This window comes from Lutjanus erythropterus, chromosome 6 (assembly GCF_056507025.1).
Source record: "Lutjanus erythropterus isolate fLutEry1 chromosome 6, fLutEry1.hap2, whole genome shotgun sequence".
Lineage (NCBI taxonomy): Eukaryota > Metazoa > Chordata > Actinopteri > Lutjaniformes > Lutjanidae > Lutjanus > Lutjanus erythropterus.
The window spans coordinates 21300541-21320675 of NC_139322.1; the positions used below are offsets into that span (position 1 = coordinate 21300541).

General features: G+C 39.1%; 1 protein-coding gene across 1 annotated transcript in view; it reads left to right on the forward strand.

The window, feature by feature from the left end:
- Positions 1-20135, forward strand: part of camkvl (CaM kinase-like vesicle-associated, like) — a 66205-nt gene that overhangs the window by 30742 nt on the left and 15328 nt on the right. The window contains exon 2 of the mRNA XM_084721147.1: positions 18392-18498. Coding sequence (XP_084577273.1) covers positions 18404-18498 — 95 coding nt within the window. The 5' untranslated portion in view covers positions 18392-18403. The remainder of the gene's footprint in view (positions 1-18391; positions 18499-20135) is intronic.

Below are 20135 nucleotides of genomic sequence, written 5' to 3' on the forward strand. Positions count from 1 at the left end.
AAAATGCCAGCTTAGAAGGGATAGAAGGCCAAAATCAAGAGAGAATGCTGTGTTTTCAATTTAATCCACATTATTGGGAGCATATCAAAAAAGACAAACTACCAAGGGAAAAAAAACCCTCAAACAACAAGCTGGCTGCAGCAGGAGGCAGCACAGGTGCTTCTGTCAGCGGTGGACATCCTGGATGAGATCAGTTAAGCATTCATCAATACACAGAAAGCTGTGCTATTACACATTTTGGGGTACAGAAGTTTACCAACAATGGAGAGTATTCACTGTTAATTTTATTAAATTCACTGTTGTACACTGTAAGTATTTCCTGCATGTCCTCACTCCTCAAAGAGCCACACAATTCTCTGAAGGCACAGTGTTTACAGCTCAATGGTATTCAGAATGCGAGACAAAATGGGTACAAACCAGTGCAGCAAAAGTACAAAAACGATGGCCTCAAAATGGCCAGAGTTAAATCAACATCTCCCTGATACAGTCAAGAAAAACTGAACACTGGAATGATCACAAATGTGTGTTTTGTTGCGGGGCAGTGGCATGGGATGATATTACATCGTGCAGATTATTCCATCCACTCGCTGTTAATGTACAGTACGTTTTGGTCAAAGCAAAGAGCTGATCAGTGGATTGTGATGACAAGCATGATCCAAAATGTGTTCAAAAGTGTTAGTTTCACTACCAAAAAACAGAGCAAAGAACTGGAACCCACCATCACTCCAAGCTGACTGGCACCAGCAGTATCATGAATAATGGCTTGTATTTCAGAACAGTGCGTGGAAATCCAAAGTGACCTCATCTACAAGGTAGAACAGTAAATAGATTAAATAAATACATCCTGTCCTCCTGTCTGGGACATCTGAATTTTTTGTGATCAAATATTGTGTGTGGACACGCCAGGCTTCTTTTTTTTTTTTATGCAACATACCAAGGAGCTACTGATGCATTTATCTCAAAACATACCTGTACATAATCAAAGCTCCTACTGACTAAATTACTGTCAAAAATAAAGAAAGAATCCACGTTCAACATGAAATTCGTGGTTTTAAAGGAGATGTTTCAGCAACTATTGGATGGATTGCTGTGAAAATTAGTCCATCTTCTCCACATAATGAATAATGATGTTGGTGATCACTTAACTTTTCTTCTAATGCTATCAGCAATTCAAAATGTGTATACATTATAGGCTCGCTGTGTTTGTTGCTGATACCAGTATGGTGTGCAGACATCCACTGATTTGACTACTTTTAAGAATTTTATCAATAGGCCTACTTAGTCAGATGATGGACAGAACAATTAACAACAAACACAGAGCAGCAGGAGTCACTGTTCAAACTAACACTGCAGGCTAATCACGGCATGACATGAGGTTGCTTGACAACTTGATATGATTGTGCAGACTGAAATCCACTGGAGGGGCAATTGTAGAGAGCGCCAGAATTGCCAAACAGTTTTGGGGTGCACACAGACATAAATGTGAGTAATGTGTTGCTCAGTATACCATGAAGGCGCTACCAGCTTTACACTGCAGCTCATCTGTAGACGGTTTATCACTAAACACATGCAGAACTAAAAACATTCCCATTCGCTTCAGCTGCAATATTTGTTTCGTTGTCATTTGCAAATGTTAGCATGCTAATATTCTAAATCACATGTGTCAAACTCAAGGCTCGTGGGCCAAATCCAGCCAGGTACCTCATTTTATGTGGCAACGACAGCTTGCAGAGAATATAATAATGCAATACAATTCTAAACTTTGTTACAGAAATGCAGTGTCCATAAACTGAATTAGTGTCCCAGAGTGCATCCAGATTTTGTTATCAGGGCACTGAAGGCATCAGCAGATGTCAAGCCAAGCTAAGCCAAGTGGTTATAGCTACTAATGTTAATCGTAGCAGCAGAGCAAAATGTTGTCACATCATTTTTAGGCATTTTTTTTTATTTGAAACCTTTCTTGTAGGCTGCTCAAACTGAAACAACCTGAAACTTTTCTGTTTCTACCCTCCTGCTATTCATTTATATAGTCTTACGTGTACAGTCAGCACTTTTGCAGCAACCATAATATTGATGTGGCACAGGATGAAATTGAGTTTGACACCTCTGTTCTAAACAAAAAAAACATTCCTATGCTATATTAGCATGTTAGCTTTGTTACTGTGAATAATGTGTCTATGTACAGCTTCAGAGAGATGCTATGGCTGTGGACTTAATAGTCTTCAGCACAGGACAACTGAATCTGATGCATTTGCAGACAATGTAAAAGATATGTTTGAGTTTCAGCAACAATTGTCAGCTTTGGTGTAAAACAAGCGTATATTTGGAATTGTAATCAGTTGATAGACTCTGAAACTTGTAATTTATATATGAATAATACAGATTTTATGTGTTTATTTTATAGCTGGTTGGGCATTTAAATACATTATAACCTCCAGCCGGAACTCTGACCCTCATGCTGAGGACAAACCATTACAGGATAAGTAATCAGGAGAGTGTGTAGGGGGAGTCGGGGTCCATTGAAACAGATGGCTTTTACTACTCAGGATATAAAGTGTAAGACAGAAAACATAAAAACAGCACAAAAAAAACATGTGCTAGAGTGATGGAACAGAGGGAGGGCAGACTCATGCTGTTGTTCATAAATATTTCTAGTGTGTGTTTCTTATGAGCGAGAAATGCTTTAAACGTGTAAATGCACGTTATATGCCTCAGGCAACAGATTTATATAATATATTTATGATTTCCTTCCCAGCACTCCCAGGTTCATGATCATGTGGAGCTAACATTTTCTGTTCTGATTTTATGTACAACTCGGAGAGGAAGAGTTTGTGTCTGCCTCTGTCTGTAAATTTAGTCAAAAACTTATTCACACACACACACACTCAGCACATACTCTCCATCATGAGTCTCTGTGTTGTATACATACAGTGTGCATGTGTGTGCCTGCAGGTCTCGCCTCAGGCTGTTCTGGTGTCAGAGAAACCAAACCTGTCAGCCAGACGTTGCATCATTCCACATAAGCTACAGTCACACATACACACACACTTATGTCCAAATAAAAAAACGCTACTCTGTGGCCCTTCTCCCTGAGGACACACTTACTGTGCAAGACCTGCACAGATCCACTCTCCTAATGAGAGGACAGGAAACAGAGGACACACAGGAGGGGGGACAGTGACAGGAGAGAAAGGTGAGGAGGGAAGTATTTCTGGCAGAAGCAGATGAAGCCTACAGTATCATTCAGAATAAGGCAATACTGTATATCTATGTACTGTGTGTGTGCGCGTGTTCGTGTGTGTGTGTCTGAGACTACATGAATTTGGTTGATTTTTTTTTTCATGTGTCTGCATTTGGAAATGGGTTTTTCTCTCGCTCCGTCTCTCTCTGGGCAGATGTGATGAATTTTCATTAGAGCGTTTCCTTATTAAGCCTGTTTCTGGCCCTGTGTATGCCTCGCAGTCACACACACACACACGCGCACACACACACACTCACGTGCACAAGCCTTAGATGAGAGCCGCTTGGTGAGCAATACGGGAATTAGTGTTTATAACAAGCTCGAAGAAGACCCCTTACTGGGAACTCAGTGGAAGAAACAAATGCAATGGGTATCAATGCAACACACACACACACACACACACACACACACACACACACACACACACATACACATACACACACACACACACACTAGCCATTACATGACATCCACATGTGTAACTCTTAATGCTGTAAGTTTTGTGTTTAAATTCCATCCACCCTCACTTTCACTCTTTCAGAAGTGGGAAATAACCAAAGACAAATACTTTGTTACTGTACATAAGTAGAGTTTTCAAGTATCTGTGCTTTTCTTGGTAATTTACTTTTCTGACAAACTTTTACTTTTACTCTCTACATTTTAACATGAATATTTGTCCTTTCTACTCCCTACATTTTCAAAACAGGCTCGCTACTTTACTTTTAAGGCATTTTGAGTTATAGGAATTATTGATTATTTTTATTTTTGCATTATTGTGCACCACCTTCCCAACATCAAAACCGAACACATGGATTCCTTGTGTATCCATCAGTGCATTTCACGCACAACAAACACAGTGAGATGAAAATGATGTAAGCATTACAACACAAAAAATACCATAAATGGCGTAACAAGACAACAAGGATGTAAAAGACAACATAAGAAAACATAAGAAGATGTAACAAGATGAAAAACACGTAAAAGACAACAAGATGAAAACGATGTAACAAAACAAAACCATGCAACCAGACACAAGAAATATAAAAGGCATAACGAGAAGAAAACAATATAAAAGACTTCACAAGATGTGAACAGTGTAACAAAACGAAAAACAATGTAACAAGACGCAAATGATGTAGCAAGACAAAAGCAATGTAACAAGATGAAGCACTACAAGGAACGAGACATACTGTGTAAGACGAACGCAGCGTAAAAGACATAACAAGATGAACAAGGGAGACTCAACTGTGGAGAAAAGGTGAGGTTCATTTAGCTTTGCACAGAAACAGCCTGTAGAAATGTCCCACAGAGGGCTATTTTTTACTTTTGTACTTTGAGCACATTTCAGAGCCTGTACTTTTGCACTTTTTTAAAAATATTTTATTCATGAATGTTTTTTTTCTATTTCCACAACACATAGTACAAAAATAGACAAATCGACATGACAAAGCAAAACTAAATTAAACAAACCAACTGCCAGCTCACAGAAAAGGGAGCATATATGCATGTCAATCTGTTAAATATCCACAAGTGGATTGAGGGTCAGAAACGGAGTCCATATTTCTAAGACAGAGGGAGGTCAAGATGAAAGCCCTGTACTTGGAATCAGTACTTAGATTTTTTATAAGAGTGTTTTTTACACAAGGATCTGTACTTCTGCTTGAGAAATGGATGTGTGTACTTTTACCACCTCTGCACTCTTGTATCCTGTTGTACGCTTGGCTTTGTGAAGCGCAGTAATGCTTATAATTGGCCCTTCATCTGTGTCTCCTCTTCATCCCCCTCAGCCGTTCCCCCCTGTGTACTCTGTCACGTCCTCACAACTCTCTTATTTGCCCCACTTTCACGTCACAGCATCCTGATAAGGCCTGGAACCAACCTCAGGCGACACTCAATATCGAACTCGTCAACTCAGGGAATGAGCTCAGAATCAGAGGACTGATTTCTGTTTAACGCCATTATATTCTTAGTGGGAATAAGTTTTGTAGGCTGAAATGATATTAATGACAATATGAAAGTGCTTTCAGCAGTGCCTAGAATATTCATTGTGTTATTATTTCCTAATTACACCCGGCACGATTCTTACATAAGGTTGTGGATCTAATGAAATTTTAAACCTTAAGCACTAAAGATGCTGGGTAAAAAGTCCATTTTCAGCCATGTTTTTGTTTCTGTTTGTCACCTCAAGTAAATCATGGGTGGCATGTACTGATCAATAAGCAGCAGGCTGCAACTGTCATGTCTTATTATGCACAGATGAAGAGACACATGCTGGTTTGCACAAGAGAGACACAAATGATTGTCAAGGTGAGAGCAAGTACATGTGCGAGTATTATTGCTAATCTTATTAAAGGTAGAAAACCTGATGGTAATGGCAGGTTTAATTACCCCTAAGAGGGCTTTTGGGACACCAACAATTTCCTTCCATTATACTGAAGGTGTGTATACACATGTGAGTGTGTCTTAGATTTCTTTATTTAATTTAGTTGCTCACACATACACACACACGCAGACTTGTTGCTATATTCGTGGGGACCTGTCATTGATGTAATGCATTATCTACCCCCTTACCCAAACTCTATCTGTCACAGCTTAGTGCCATTCTGTTCCTAGAGTTAAATCTAACCCTAAGTCTAAACCCTCAATTGATTTATTTATTCATTTATTTATTTATGTATTTGGATCCCCACTATTGAGGTAGCAACCACTATTCCTGGGTCCACACAAGTAAACATTACATCATAATGTTAAGAAATTTAAAATACAATAATAACAAAAACACAACAAAAACTAACTACATAAACCACATAACAATGGATCAACACCAATGAAGCTACTGATGTCAATAGCAACAAGCCATTCTGTCTAGAAATAATCAGAAAGACATTTGATATTACTCAAAAGTAAACTGACTGAGAAAATAAAGTGAAATAAAATTATACATGACCAAGAAAGTTTCTCATTAATGATTATTAGTCAGATAGCAAAACATGTCCTATTTTAAAAAGAAAACATTCCTCTGTACATCCTCTCCTCTGTACATAACATAACAGTACATTTCTTTGAATTCGTTGTTGCCAGATTGGGCAGTTTTCGGCCCACTTGGGATGTTTTGGGTTACATTGTGCAGGTTAAAATGGACTTGGGCGGGTGGACAGAATATGGGCTGGTTTACTATGAGCTGGGCTGGTTTGTAAATCCAGTGAAAATTACACTATATTAAAAACATAATCATTGATTGTATTTCTTACTTATGAGAACACGTCCAGTCAGGACAACTTTGATATGATATAACTCTTATTTATTCTGCTGACAGGATATTGCTATAGCAGGATATGCTATTCAAATCAGTATATTCATTACGACAGAAACCTCAGTTAACACTACAATATCATTATTTGTTTGTTACTTTTTGACAGCATGGGATTGTGTGCGCTTCCCTGTCCCTGTCCCTTCATGCATGTGTGTGGGGGCATACTGTCAAGGCTTGTTGCAGTTGATCAAGTCAGATAAAACCTATTATTTTATGGTTTTTGCACTCTCTCTCTTTTTTATTTATTTTTTAAGGCAAAGGCAGAAGTGGGAAACTTATAGTTGGCTTGTAGCCTCCTATTTGCATTCTAGCCGACCTGTGAATACTTAAATTGTTATTTTATTATATCATTGAACCACACCAATTGTTTATGAATTCATTTGTATTGTTTATTAACAAAATTATTTGGGCTATTTTTTTTTCTTGCAATTTGGGGTGATTTTGAGCATTTATTGGACTGGAAGACACCAAACTGTTCTGGTAACACTGCTTGCATTAGTTTTTGAGACAGGAGGTGAAAAACACCTTCTTGTTACGTGCTTAGTATTAAATGAAAATTAATGGTACAAGACATTTGGGATCTTAAACATTATTATGAATATTATGAAACAGAGCAGAGAATTAACTGTTCTGTGCCTCACCAATGACCAATCTGAGGTTATATACACCCTGATGATGTTCTGCTCTTCTGTTACAGTTCAGAGCGAGTCAAGCAGCTCTATTCTGGACGAACTGTAGTTTTTTATGTGTCTTCATGTGATGCACTTGACCACACTACTGAACAGTAGTTCAGATGACTAAGAACTGATGTTTGAACAATGTGAGCAATTCACTATTATGGTAAAAAAATCTTCTCCCAATAACTGCAACAGTTTTTTCAGTCTGCTTTGACCACATCAACCTGCTGTCTACTATTACTCCAATTAGTTGCTCTCAATTACATTACAGCCTTTTAAACATGTGGGATCCGGCATTTTGGCATTTTGGCTGGTCGCACCACAGGGTTAGAGCAGTAGGATTAGCGGTTGTAAAGTGCAGGAATGGCAAACATACTCCACTCTTCCTCTGTGTTGGTACATTAGAACAGTTTGAACATCAGGGTTTGCCACATCAGTTGTAACCCCTGATGGTCCTCTCCCCCAGCTGGGTGAGGAATAGCCATGATTAAACCTTTTGGACTGGAGTTATCCTGAAACAGGGATGGGCGAGGATATGCATGAACAATTTATCCAAATTTGATCAAAATTTTAATATGGCCTATGGCAATTTTCAAATTGCATGGAGCAAAATATGTGTTAAACACAAAATGTGTGTCAAACTACCGTTTTAAATTAAATATCGTCATGCTGACTTAAGAAAACATCTTTCTTTGTCACAGATCTTTGCAAAACTCACACCTTAATGAATGATGTGTTTTAAATGAAAAAGAGAACAATGATGTCAAAATTAGTATTCCCTCTAATATTGAAAATCATATTGCAGTTGCAGTATCAATCAAAATAATTGCAATTAGATGCTTTTTCAAAATCGTTCAGCTGTAGGCGAGGGGCAAAACGATGAGATGAAAGCCATGCAGAGGCAGAGGGGGAGCGGAAAAAGAAAGGGAGAAAGACAAAGAGGCTTTTAAGTGAAACAGTCCCACTCTCTGGTTGAAAGGACAAACATGTAATTCCTGTGGAATGACACACCTGTGTCCATGCTGCCGTGACACAGGCCAGTGACATGTCAAACACTAATGAGGGACACGTATATTTAGCAAGCTTCTGTCACGTAGGGACACTCATAGTGATGTGCACTGAGCTGTATAATGTCTGTGCTTACATACTGTATAGATGTACATGTTCATTTAGGAGGTTGTGGATTTGTGTCTGTGTGTGTGTTTGTGTGCATGCCTGTAACTAGGTGGTCAGTGCTTACATGGAGTCTGGCATGCGAGGCCTGTCATCTCGTGTTCATACAGGCAGAAGTAACCTGAGGTCAGCCGCAGACCCTCTGCTGCTCTGATTGTTCTCCTGAGGCTAACATTGGCATACTTGTTAGTATATTTTTCACACATACACACACACACACACACACTCTCACACACATTTTGTTGTTGTTTTATCTTATCGTGCTGTAGATCTAATTTCACCTGCTAACAAAGCAGATGCTTCTTCGCTTAATCACATTGTGCAGATATCAGGATTTGTGTCGTGGCGATGCTGCTGATGTTGTTGATTTATCACTGTGCTGCATCTGCACGACAGCGACAAGGACACACCGACACACACCTAACCACTTGACTGACAACTCTGAAACACTCTGAAAAGCAGCTACACACAGCATTGGATGAAGTATTTACATAACATACATTTACAATTATTCTGTATTGGAGGCGCATCAAAAGCCAAACTAGTCACGGCAGCTTGTCACACAGAACATACACCTTGTGCGATAGACTGCTGTTTGCATATTGTATTTAGTGATGAGCTGCAAAACGCACTATTTTTCTTTCTTTTTTTTCCCTGTTGGACTGAGCACAGGCTTAATAGGATAGGCTGGCTAAAGAGATGAGTGCCAGTAAATAGCAGATTTTCTTAGAATAACCTTGACGCCAAGAACCTCTGAAACACTTCCCCTCTGAGCTGATAAAAAGATATTCCATTTCGTTTGATTCATTTCTGAGCCTCAGTGCAGCCTAAACACAACACTTGTGAACAAGCACACAGACACACTCAGACACAGAGACATGCACAAGCAATTTGATTTAAGGTGCTGAAGATGAAGTGTGATGTCTCGAATAGCTTGCCGTGCCTTCGCACCTGAGTTGGCGTGTTCCTGTGTGTGTTAATGGGTGTGCATTTCCAAGGCATAAGGAAAATGTACGACAAATGATGCAGTAGGGCTGGGCGATATCTTGATATTGTATCGAAATTGTGGGGGCTAGACATGTGTGCTGTTCGATTATTTTCCTTGACCCACTTAGTCAAAATTAATTAATTAATTAAGTAAAACCACATTACTGATGATTTCATATTTATATAAAATCTCATTGTGCTAATATTTTGTGAAAGCAACAATAGTCATCCATACATATTGTCACAATATCAATACATATCAATATCAAGGTTTTTTGTCAAATATATTGTGATATTTGATTTTGTCCAAATCATCCTTCCTGTCTGTTTGGTAGTTTACTTGACAGCAATCCATCATATTCTAGTTTGCATAATCAGAATTTACTGTTCTTTATTTATGTCATATAATAGCCTAAAAATATCGAGATATTGTTTAGTAGCCATATTGCCAAGTCAGTGCTTCATTTTGTATTATATGACATTTTGTATGATATCACAACATTACTATATTCTTATTCGTGATAGGGATGTTCACAGATTGTCATTCAAATTCTGTACATGAACAAAAATTCATTTAGTATTTCTCATTTCAGTTTTGTTTCATCAGGTCAGAATGACCAGTTGTCTGGACCACTTTTTACACACAGAATGAGCAGACTTTGATATTTAAAGCGATAGTTCACCCAAAAATGAAATTTCACTCTATATCTACTCACCCCTGTGCTGATGTGAGGATGGGTGAAGATCTCCAGTTCACAGAAACACTCCCGGAGCTTCAGCGGAAAACAGCATTGCAGCCAAATCCAGTACAATTGAAGTGAATGGTGACCATTTTTAAAATGTAATAAAATAACACAAACACCCACAAAAATGTCTTCATACTGCTCATGTGGTTTAATCCAAGTGTCCATAAGCGGCACGACACGAGATCTCGCGATACCTTCACACTTGTGTTTACATGCTCCCTGGAAGCAACTCAGACAACAGAGAGAGAACTGCTCAGAAATAGTGACTTGTTACGCTCAGAGTTGACTTCACAAACTTTCAACAAAGAAGAAAATGTCAGAGGAATTCGACATAGAAGAGGAACATCATTTCTTTGCTGCAGCTGCGCCGCTTGGGCGAGAGCTTGTGTACCTGCTTCAGGCATGTGCACGAGGATCAGGTCTGAGCGGCTACAGTTGACATTAAGGCTAAAGATATGGTGTAAATGGTGTCTTTTTGGGTCAAATTTTAATGTTGCAGTTTACAGACACTTGGATTACACCACACAAGTGGTGTGGAGACATTTTGTGTGTTTTTTGTGTTATTTCTTGTACATTTTAAAACTGGTCACTGTTCACTTCAATTGTACTGGATATGGCTGCAATGCTAGTTTCTGCTGAAGCTGCGGGAGTGTTTTGTGAACTGGAGATCTTCACCCATCCTTACATCAGCACAGGGGTGAGCAGATACTGAGTGAAATTTCATTTTTGGGTGAACTATCACTTTAAGTATCCAGACCTGTTACATAATGTGTCCTGGCATGATCAGGTGAGAGCCAAAATAAAGTGACAAGTGTCATCAATGCCTATAGTGTCAAAACAGGTAGCTGCAGACTCAAAAACACAGACTCATTTTGGAGACATTGAAGCTAGACATCCCTTGCTCCCTTTTAGAAAGCTCATTTGTCCATACTCTACAAGAATCTAAGCACTTAACCCCCTTTTTTATTGCACATCCTCCAGTAGATCCCAGAGTTAACCAAAGTTTTAAATCTGACATCCATAATGTTAATTTTATTTAATATAGACTCACCCAACCAACCAATGTCCTCTGTACTTCACTCTTTTCTAACGCAAAAGAAGATTTTCAAAACGTGTGTCTGATAGTCAGTTCCTCTAACAAGACTTCTGAGGGTAAAAAGCCTCTCCATGGCCACACTAGTCTGGATGGTGTTGACGAGAATAAAAATTTGATCATGGGGACTGTGTTCAATGCATTGATCTTGAGACCCAACTCTGCGATTTCAGAGCCCACTGAGACTCTAGACCCATGTCTGTCCTCTGTCTTAAATGCAAAAAAAAGTCACCCTCAGACAGATCTGACAGATGTGTTAAAATGTGTTTAAAAAAACAGTTATGGATTGCCTATTGCAGCACATCTAGAAAATGTACCTGAATAACTGTGTACTTTAGTTACAAAACTAGCATATTATATTGCTTGTTACAACAAAAAAAAAATAATCTGAGTACTGTAAAGCATTCTGATCATTAATAGCTCCATCTGTGTCATGGGGTATAGTGAAAACCCCTATGGACCCCCTTCAAAAATTGAAGATTGATGATGCATCTCAAGAGGTTCATCCTGAAACGATAAATTTGACTAATTTAACAAAGCACTAAAAATGGCACATTTAGTTAATCATTTTAGAAAGTAATATATTCTCATCACCTGATCGATCACTGACAGTTTTACTATGTACCAATAATGAAGATGAATGAAACAACTTAACAAACATGACACTGCTGAGAATTTTTAAACTGTGTTTGAAAACATTAATAATTTCTGCCACTGAACTGTCAAAGCTCCCAGAACGCGATGCCAAGTTTTGTTGATTCAAAGCGGCTGTGATCTGCGGTGTGATCAGTGGTGCTGCTCATTTTATCTCTGATATTGTGCCACCTTCACCAATCTAGCAGATTTTCAGACTGCGTGCTCTGAATGTGTCTGAATGTATGTGCACAGAAGTTGCCCTGTCAGTATGCCTCCAAGTGCTTTCTGACTTTGGGGACAGCCCTTCTCCCGCTCCTAAACATGAGTCACACAACGCATTATCTCTGTTGGCACATGCCTACATGCACCCACGTGTGCATACAGACACACACACGTTCACCTGTGCAAACATTCACACGCACATATCTGTGAAGCTGTGAGGTTGAGAGGTACTCTCAATCTGCCTCTGCAGTTCTGTGTTTTACACTTTGTTCTCATGTACACTATTTTCTCTATCCACCTTTTCACTTAGTCACAGCATACCTTTCTCCTTGCCTTTCGGTTCCCATCGCTTCTCACCTCTTTCCTCATCTCCCATCTTTTGCACTCTTCCCTTCTCATCTCCTTTCTTCTCATATCCTCGCATATCGCCTCCTACTCTCCGTCAACTTCAAGGTTTGTACTGACTCAGTATTCTGCAGGTGTATGGTGTTTTTAGGGAGAGAAACAATCACCAATGACATGAGAGAAGAAGGACAAACATACAGTATATCTAAAAGAAAGGACAGATCATGAAAGGATCTTCCACCTTAAACACAATTAATTGATATTCTTTCTGAAGACAGCTACCTTTCCCGTCTTTAGGGAATTAATATTAAAAAGAGAAGTAAAACTAAAGTTAAACCCATCCTGACTGAGAAGGAACAGGAGGAAAAGTTTGCAAAGAAAAAGTTAGTACCAGTGTAAAGATTTAGAGATACATCCCGTGACTTTGTAATAGCTTCAGCAAATCTCCAACATTGTTCCCAGGTCACTGCTGGTGTTTTGGAAATCAGCTGTGGCCTGTGGTGAGTTTTGAAACACCAGCAGTGGAGATCTGGGGGCACCCTCACAAAGTCAGGGACTGTGTCTTTAAAGTTAGAGTGTGGTGGCCAGCAGGGACAGAGTTTTAAACAGTAAAAACTGTGCAAAACCACAGCTCCACACAGTTTTTACCAAAGTTGCGCCTTTGAGAGCTTGCTGATGGGCTGCATCGCAGTTTGGTACAGGAACTGTTCTGCCCACAGACCCAAATCACTAGAGAGAGTGGTGGTGTTGCCACGAAACATCACTGGCAACAGACTCTCGGACATTCAGGCACACAGCATCATCAAGCACCACAGCCACCCAGCACACAGACTGCTCTCCTTGTTGCTGTCTGGCAGACAATGCAGAAGCATCACTGCACATACCAAGAACTATTTTTACCAGCAGGCTATCGGACTTATCAATTTACTAACCAAAACATGTCACCTCACAAGCCATCACTGCTGCTATAGAAACCCGGACTGATACCCAAATTGCAACAAGTCTTATAACCACTGGTAGCTTTTACTTTTACGCAAAAATCCTCAATTTAATTCATTTATTTCTCTGATTCCATTTTTATTTCATTTTAACTGAATTAAGTTATATTAAACATTTCTGCATTAAAATGTCTAAAATCTGAAAGACAAAAGGGAAATCTGTCACCTATTCAAGGTTTGCATTTCCTGCTAGCTAGTGGCTAAGACTTCCAGGCAAACACAAGAAAAACGAGTGTTAGGAAGGAAAACAGCACACATGGCTAAACATAGCATGAATAAACTTCTAATGGCAGAATTTACATTTTGTAGTGCTGTTATTGCAACTAGTGCTTTTGAATTACCTGTTTTTCCTCATCCAACACATTTAATTACACTGCCGACCCTGACCATATGCAAGGTATCAAGGTAATTTATTTATCATTGTACAACACAGGGTTGCACAATTAAATGGAAGTTGTAGTCCCTTCATGTTACACACACATAGAGCATATGTAAATTCAGAACAGAATAGAACAGGATTAAAAATAAAATAACTAAATAAAACTGTTTGTATAGGTATTTATGTATAGTAGTGCATTTTTTGAATTTGTATCAAAGTGAATGTAAACAGCAGCATCAAGATGGTGATGAAAATATGGCCGACATCTTCACATAAAAAAACAAAACATTGTCCATCAACTTTAACTGTGTTGTGAAGCATCACTGATGTAAACACAGAGCCCAAATCCAGGATTCCTCGATGTTGTGACGGAGGCCTCTGCAAGATGTGGCACAACAGTCTCTGGTTTCCTGTTGTTTGTCCAGTGTGAGTCACATTTTGTCCGTGTCATTTTCCTGGCCAGACATTAGCCAGGAGCAGCCTGGCCTCCAAGCTGCATCAGCGTGGCTTTTATCCCGGCTCGCTTTCTCTCCACCATGGGTGGTCAAAACCATGCCATGTACATTCTTGATTGTCTCTAGATGTGCTGCTCTTTAACCCAATCCTCACACTGCCTTTTCCAATGTCCATGAGTGTTTTTCTGTCATTGGTGATATGTGTTTCAAAAGTAAAGCCAAAAAAAAGAAAGAAAGAAAGAAAGAAAGAAAGAAAGAAAGAAAAGAAAACAGAGAGCAACTGCTGTGTGTCATCCAGTCATTTTTAATGCAAAGTTGGCATTGTTTGCGATATCTTTGCTATGGTTATTTGACATTAACCAAAACAATATAACCTGTAAATGTCTTTATGACAACTTGACATCATCAAACTTACAGAAACTCTTTAGCTTTATGTTTTAACATTGCATTAAACTGTCTTGTGCTGTTGGTTTTGACACTGGTTGTCATGAGACTATTAAAAGTGCACCATGAATATTTCCTTGACCTCAAATAAAGTGGTACATTTTGGACTTGTCATAAAGATTAAGTGTTAACACACTGCCAATTTCTTTTATAACCGTGGCACGAATAATTTCTTGGACTGCAACTAAAATGGTACTATTTGGATTTGTCATAAAGATGTTATTAAGTGTTGTAGGGCCAGTTTGACCACAGGGTACAGTACTAAGGAGAATTAGCTTAGAGTTACCATGCTGTCTTATTTAATATCACATTGGCATAACAAAGACTTATCCCTGGACTGCCTGTTTGAGTTTTACCATTAAGACTAATTTTTTAGTGTTTTTCATCATCATCTATGATATGCTAACATCAAATTTTCACCCAGTCAGAGAAAGTAAAAGTGTGTGTCCTCCTATAGTTGAGAAATAAAATCAGGGGACCTGTAGAGCTTCTCTTCTTGGCTGCTGACAGCTCTGCAAATGCTATTAGGCTGCACACTCTGTGATTCTTCATGCCATGAACTAAGGTTTTATTTTGACCAAACCAGAGTTGGTGATTGCTGGAACAATGGAAAGACGAACCAAGGTGTCTTTGGTGAATTCTATTTTGTTTTTGTCGCGTTTGGATGAAGCTGACAATGATGATGTTTTACAAACGGAATCTGGTGAGTCTGGACAATAGAGTAATAAAACAACTGTTTCTGGTCAAACAAAACAAATCTCTCTGCAGAAATCCATTCTATAAGGTATGCTGTGACTAAGAATAACAATCTGAGCCAGTCAGTGGCACAAGCACAAGCAAGCAAGCAGGTGTCACTCAATCTGCGAAGTCCACCAGTGTGATCTGGTGAAGTTGCTAACAGTGTATCACTGGCGCTCTGTTTCTATCTCTCTTCTCTGCTTCCATCACTCCAAACTTGTTTATCAACCACTTCTCATCATTTTTACCACCAGTGTATGTTGTCACAGGGAATTTTTTAATAAGTGCACCAGTTAATGTAAAAATATGTTTATTTTGGTACAATGACATACATGACATTTCAGTGTGATGAGAGTCTTATGCCCAAATAAAGTGTTACCTAAAACTGGAATGAACTGAACGGTGCTCAAATGTTAATATCTCAAAAAGTTGGCGAGCATGACTGCTGACCCTTGTTGACAAATGACATTTGGTTCTTGGCAGTCATTGCTATATTTCAGTGGGGACAGGCTGTACTCACAGGGATGGATGTGCTCCATTCACATCAAACCGGCCTTCACCTTCACTGTCCTGGACCTTGTTATGGGAATGTTGTTGTGCTTACATAATCTTCTGGCAAAACTAGGCTTTTTCAATCCAACACTAAATTCCCCTCGGTCTCAGTAAGGCATTACTCTCACGCAAGGACGCACATATGGACACACGTGCACACACACACACACACACACACCCTTCTGCTCGAACTCATATCTGCACATGTGACACCCACATCAACCTTTGCACATGCTCAAACTCACACAAGCACACACTCAAACATGCATGCGCACACACACACAGTGTATCCCAGCGCTCTGGATTAGGGGTACAGATTAGAGATTAGGGCCAGCACTGGGATTACACAGTACTCTGCATCCCCGCCTCCACCATAGATCAGAAGCACCTCTAGCCCTATCATCTACAATGATGCTACACACAGACACACACACATAGACAGAGAGAAAGAGAGAGTGTGAGGATTTTACATCACTGATATTCATTGCTTAATCCTAAATTAGCACCCGCAAAATGCCATTACCTCTGAGGATTTCAATTGTCTGTCTGTTCTTAGTCCTCACATCATATTCTCTATTTTTCTCCGTTGCTTGCCTCTCTCCTCCACTTACACACAAGCAGCATTACTCGCTGCCTCCAGCATCACACCCATTAATCAAATGTCCCATTCCCTCCTATCACATATTTCCCGACTTGGTCAATTCTATGGATTTGTCTTGATGTGGGCCCAAAGCCCCCACAGAGACAGAAGATAAACTGTATGGGCCGAAATCTCCACTTAGGGAAAGTCAAACCAATAGAAATGGATCATCCAACAGGACTGTGTTTTGTCAGGTATTTAGGAGTGGAGAACGGATCTTGAGGATAGATGGCTGAAGCTTCCAGGGAATGTGTCTCCTACAGTAGATGGAGTGTTAAAGGATGTGGGTGAGGATTGCCTGAGGACTGTGGTGAGATGGTATATCGATTGCTGATTCACTATCTAGATCCTTGATTTTCTACCTGGGCGTTTGGGACCTCCTGTGGGGTCACACGCTATTTTTGGGTGGAGAATGTGATGGGAATATATGTGTGTGGTACATATATATATATACACATACATATATATGTATAATACATAATCATTGGAGTGGCTTCTGTTCTTTTTCTTGTGAAGTGCTTTTCCAGGTGCAATGCTAACAGCAAAAAGAGTAGCATATTAGCATATAGTAGTATATTTGTTGACGGATATTATTGGGCCATTATTGGCATACATACTTTCCTGAAAAACTTGTTGCATTCAGTGTGAGACATGTCTCAGCAGCCGGGCTGAGAGTGCAAAATTCAATATGACTGCCTTCAAATAGTGACTCATTTTGAGAAATCTTTGCTACTTTTGAAAAATTTATTGCAAGAATGGCATTCATATTGTTACAATAAGTAAATATAAGTATTTACTATTACTGTAAGGCTGTTACTTGCTATAGCATATAAATACTTGTTGTACCTTACTTTATTGTAAAATCATGTACACACGCACACACAAAAACACATACACACATCTATCTATCTATCTATCTATCTGTATATATATGTGTATATATATATGTATATATATACTTTTTTTTTTGTTTGTTTGTTTGGTGTATGTGTGTGTGTGTGTGTATGTGTGTGTGTGTGTGTGTGTGTGTGTGTATGTATATATATTTAGCAATTATTTGGTCAATACTGGCATTGGCCCCCCTAAATCCTGTATAGGTCGGGCCCTAGAAAAAAGGAATTAAAAGTCAATTGGAATGAACAAGTTTAAAAGGTCATGAACTACTGATCTAGATCAGAGGACAAATCCAAACTCTCTCTCTTCACACACACACACACACACATATACACACACACAGACACCAAACAAAAAACTAATTTTCCCATCATTAAAACCCAGTGATTGCTGGAGAAGCCAGCTGCTTTAGGGACATAGGGACACTGCCCTTTATAAATAAAGTTTAACTTGAACTTGACAGACGTTGTGCAGAATCTGCAGACTTTAACAGAGTGGAGAGAAGCTTAGTGGGTAGCTTAGTATCTGTTGACAAGGCTGGCACGCAACCAGGCTGCCAGAAGCGTTAGAATCCAGATTCGCTCAGAAGTTGCCTTGGCTGTGTGTCTGTGGCTCTACAGTGCACCGTATATTTTATTTTCACCGCTAATAGTAACGCCACTCCCCTGGTGTGTTTCACTTAAACCACTGGAGGCTTTCATAATGTTTCATCAGTACCTCTTTTCCTCTTTAACATGCCTGCCCATACTGCTCTGCAATCCCTTTGTCTCTCTCTGTTACCTAAAGGTGTCATCAAAATAATTTATGCTTTACTTTGTAGTGCACAATGTTTGAAATGTCTTTTTCTTTACTTCTTAGGTGAATGCCGTCATGCCATTTGGGTGCCTTGCCCTGCGAGATGGGCGGACGTACGATAGCTTGTCTGATGTCACGGACAAATATGAGATTGGACAGGTCCTCCGAGCGTAAGTAGCGTAAAGCTTTATGCATGCATCTCTCTGTTTTTTCCTTCTCTCCCATGTAGAATTCATGGACACAGTCCAGTATTCCCAGCTGGTCTTTATTCTCTTCATGAATTATTTCAAATTGAATTGGATCCATTCTCCCTGCAGATTTGGTTTGGCATATCAAATGCTTTCACTGAAGGAATGACAGAAGGTAATAGCATGAGGCTAGTGTATAACAGACTTAAGAGACACATTGTTCACATTTTTAGTCAACCAATTGTCTGTATATTTTATTTTTGATCAGTTCATGAAACACACTGCTGGACATCTTTAATTTATTCGGCTTAAATATTCAGTGTCACTCCTAAAATAAAAAATCTTTTGGACATAATTTCAAAGAGCTATAAAAATCACTTGACTGACTGCATGAGTACTGGCCATTTTCTTCCCCTGAACACCTCTCCTTGAAACATTGAAGGCACACACACACACACACACACACACACACACACACACACACACACACACACACACGCACACCAATCAGTGTAAGAGGCCATATGGCAGCATCAGCATTTGGCCTCAAAGATTTATACTCATCTTTTATATAACACACATACAGACACATATTACCTCAGAATTAAGTGCACACATTTTGCAGTATATGTGCTTGTCTTAATTTTATGAAAACAAGGAAGATAAAGCTTGTAAGGCTGTGATAAAACACAGAAGACAACCTCTTGCAAACAAGATTGTTGATTGTTGATGTCTGGAGAAAGGAGGCAAAGACACACATGCCCCTAGGAGATACGGTGCACGAGCAGAGCCCAAAGCGACGATGCTCACCCCGGCCGCAGCCTGTTCACCCTGCTGCTACCTGACAAGAGATACAGAAGTATCTCTCACTGTACCACCAGACTGAAAAGCAGCTTCTTCCCTCAGGTTGTGAGACTGTTTAAATCAGTGGTTCCCAAACGGTGTGAAGAGGCAGGTTCAGGTGTGCGTCAGGATTTTGTGACAGCCGTACATTACTATTGCATCATACAACTTTACAAAAAGTTAGAAATTCATTTTTATTTTACTACGTTGGTACTTTTTACATACTCATTTCCATTCAAAGTGAACCCTAGTTTTCGTCATTAGTGCAGTTGTCATGAATTATTGGACAGTCTGTGTTTTTGTCTCTTCAGCTCTGTCAGCTCATTTTTAATTTCTCAGCTGTTTTATTTAAATGCCTGTGTTGCCAATTTAATTTTACAGTTTCAAATGAATTCTTGAATGATATTGTTAGTAAATATTTCAAGAGTAATATATCTGTTTCTCAAATTTTATTTGACATTAGTAAATAAAAATAAATGTATACAGAGTGATAACATGTTATTATAAAGGGTTTTTGCATGCATATAAATACAGGTATGTCATGAGATTCTGGCTTGCCCTTTGCTGTGTCTTGGGCACAAAATGTTTGAAAACCACTACTGTAATCCATCCTCAGCACTCCACCATGTAAAATACTTTGTTTCATTTTTATCTCAACCAATCTATTGTATATAATTTAAATATTTTTATGAGTAGAAAAAAAGGAACCTAAATGTTGCTATACAACCATGTTGTATAATGATAAAAAATAAAGATGTAGAAAATGTGTGTGTGCT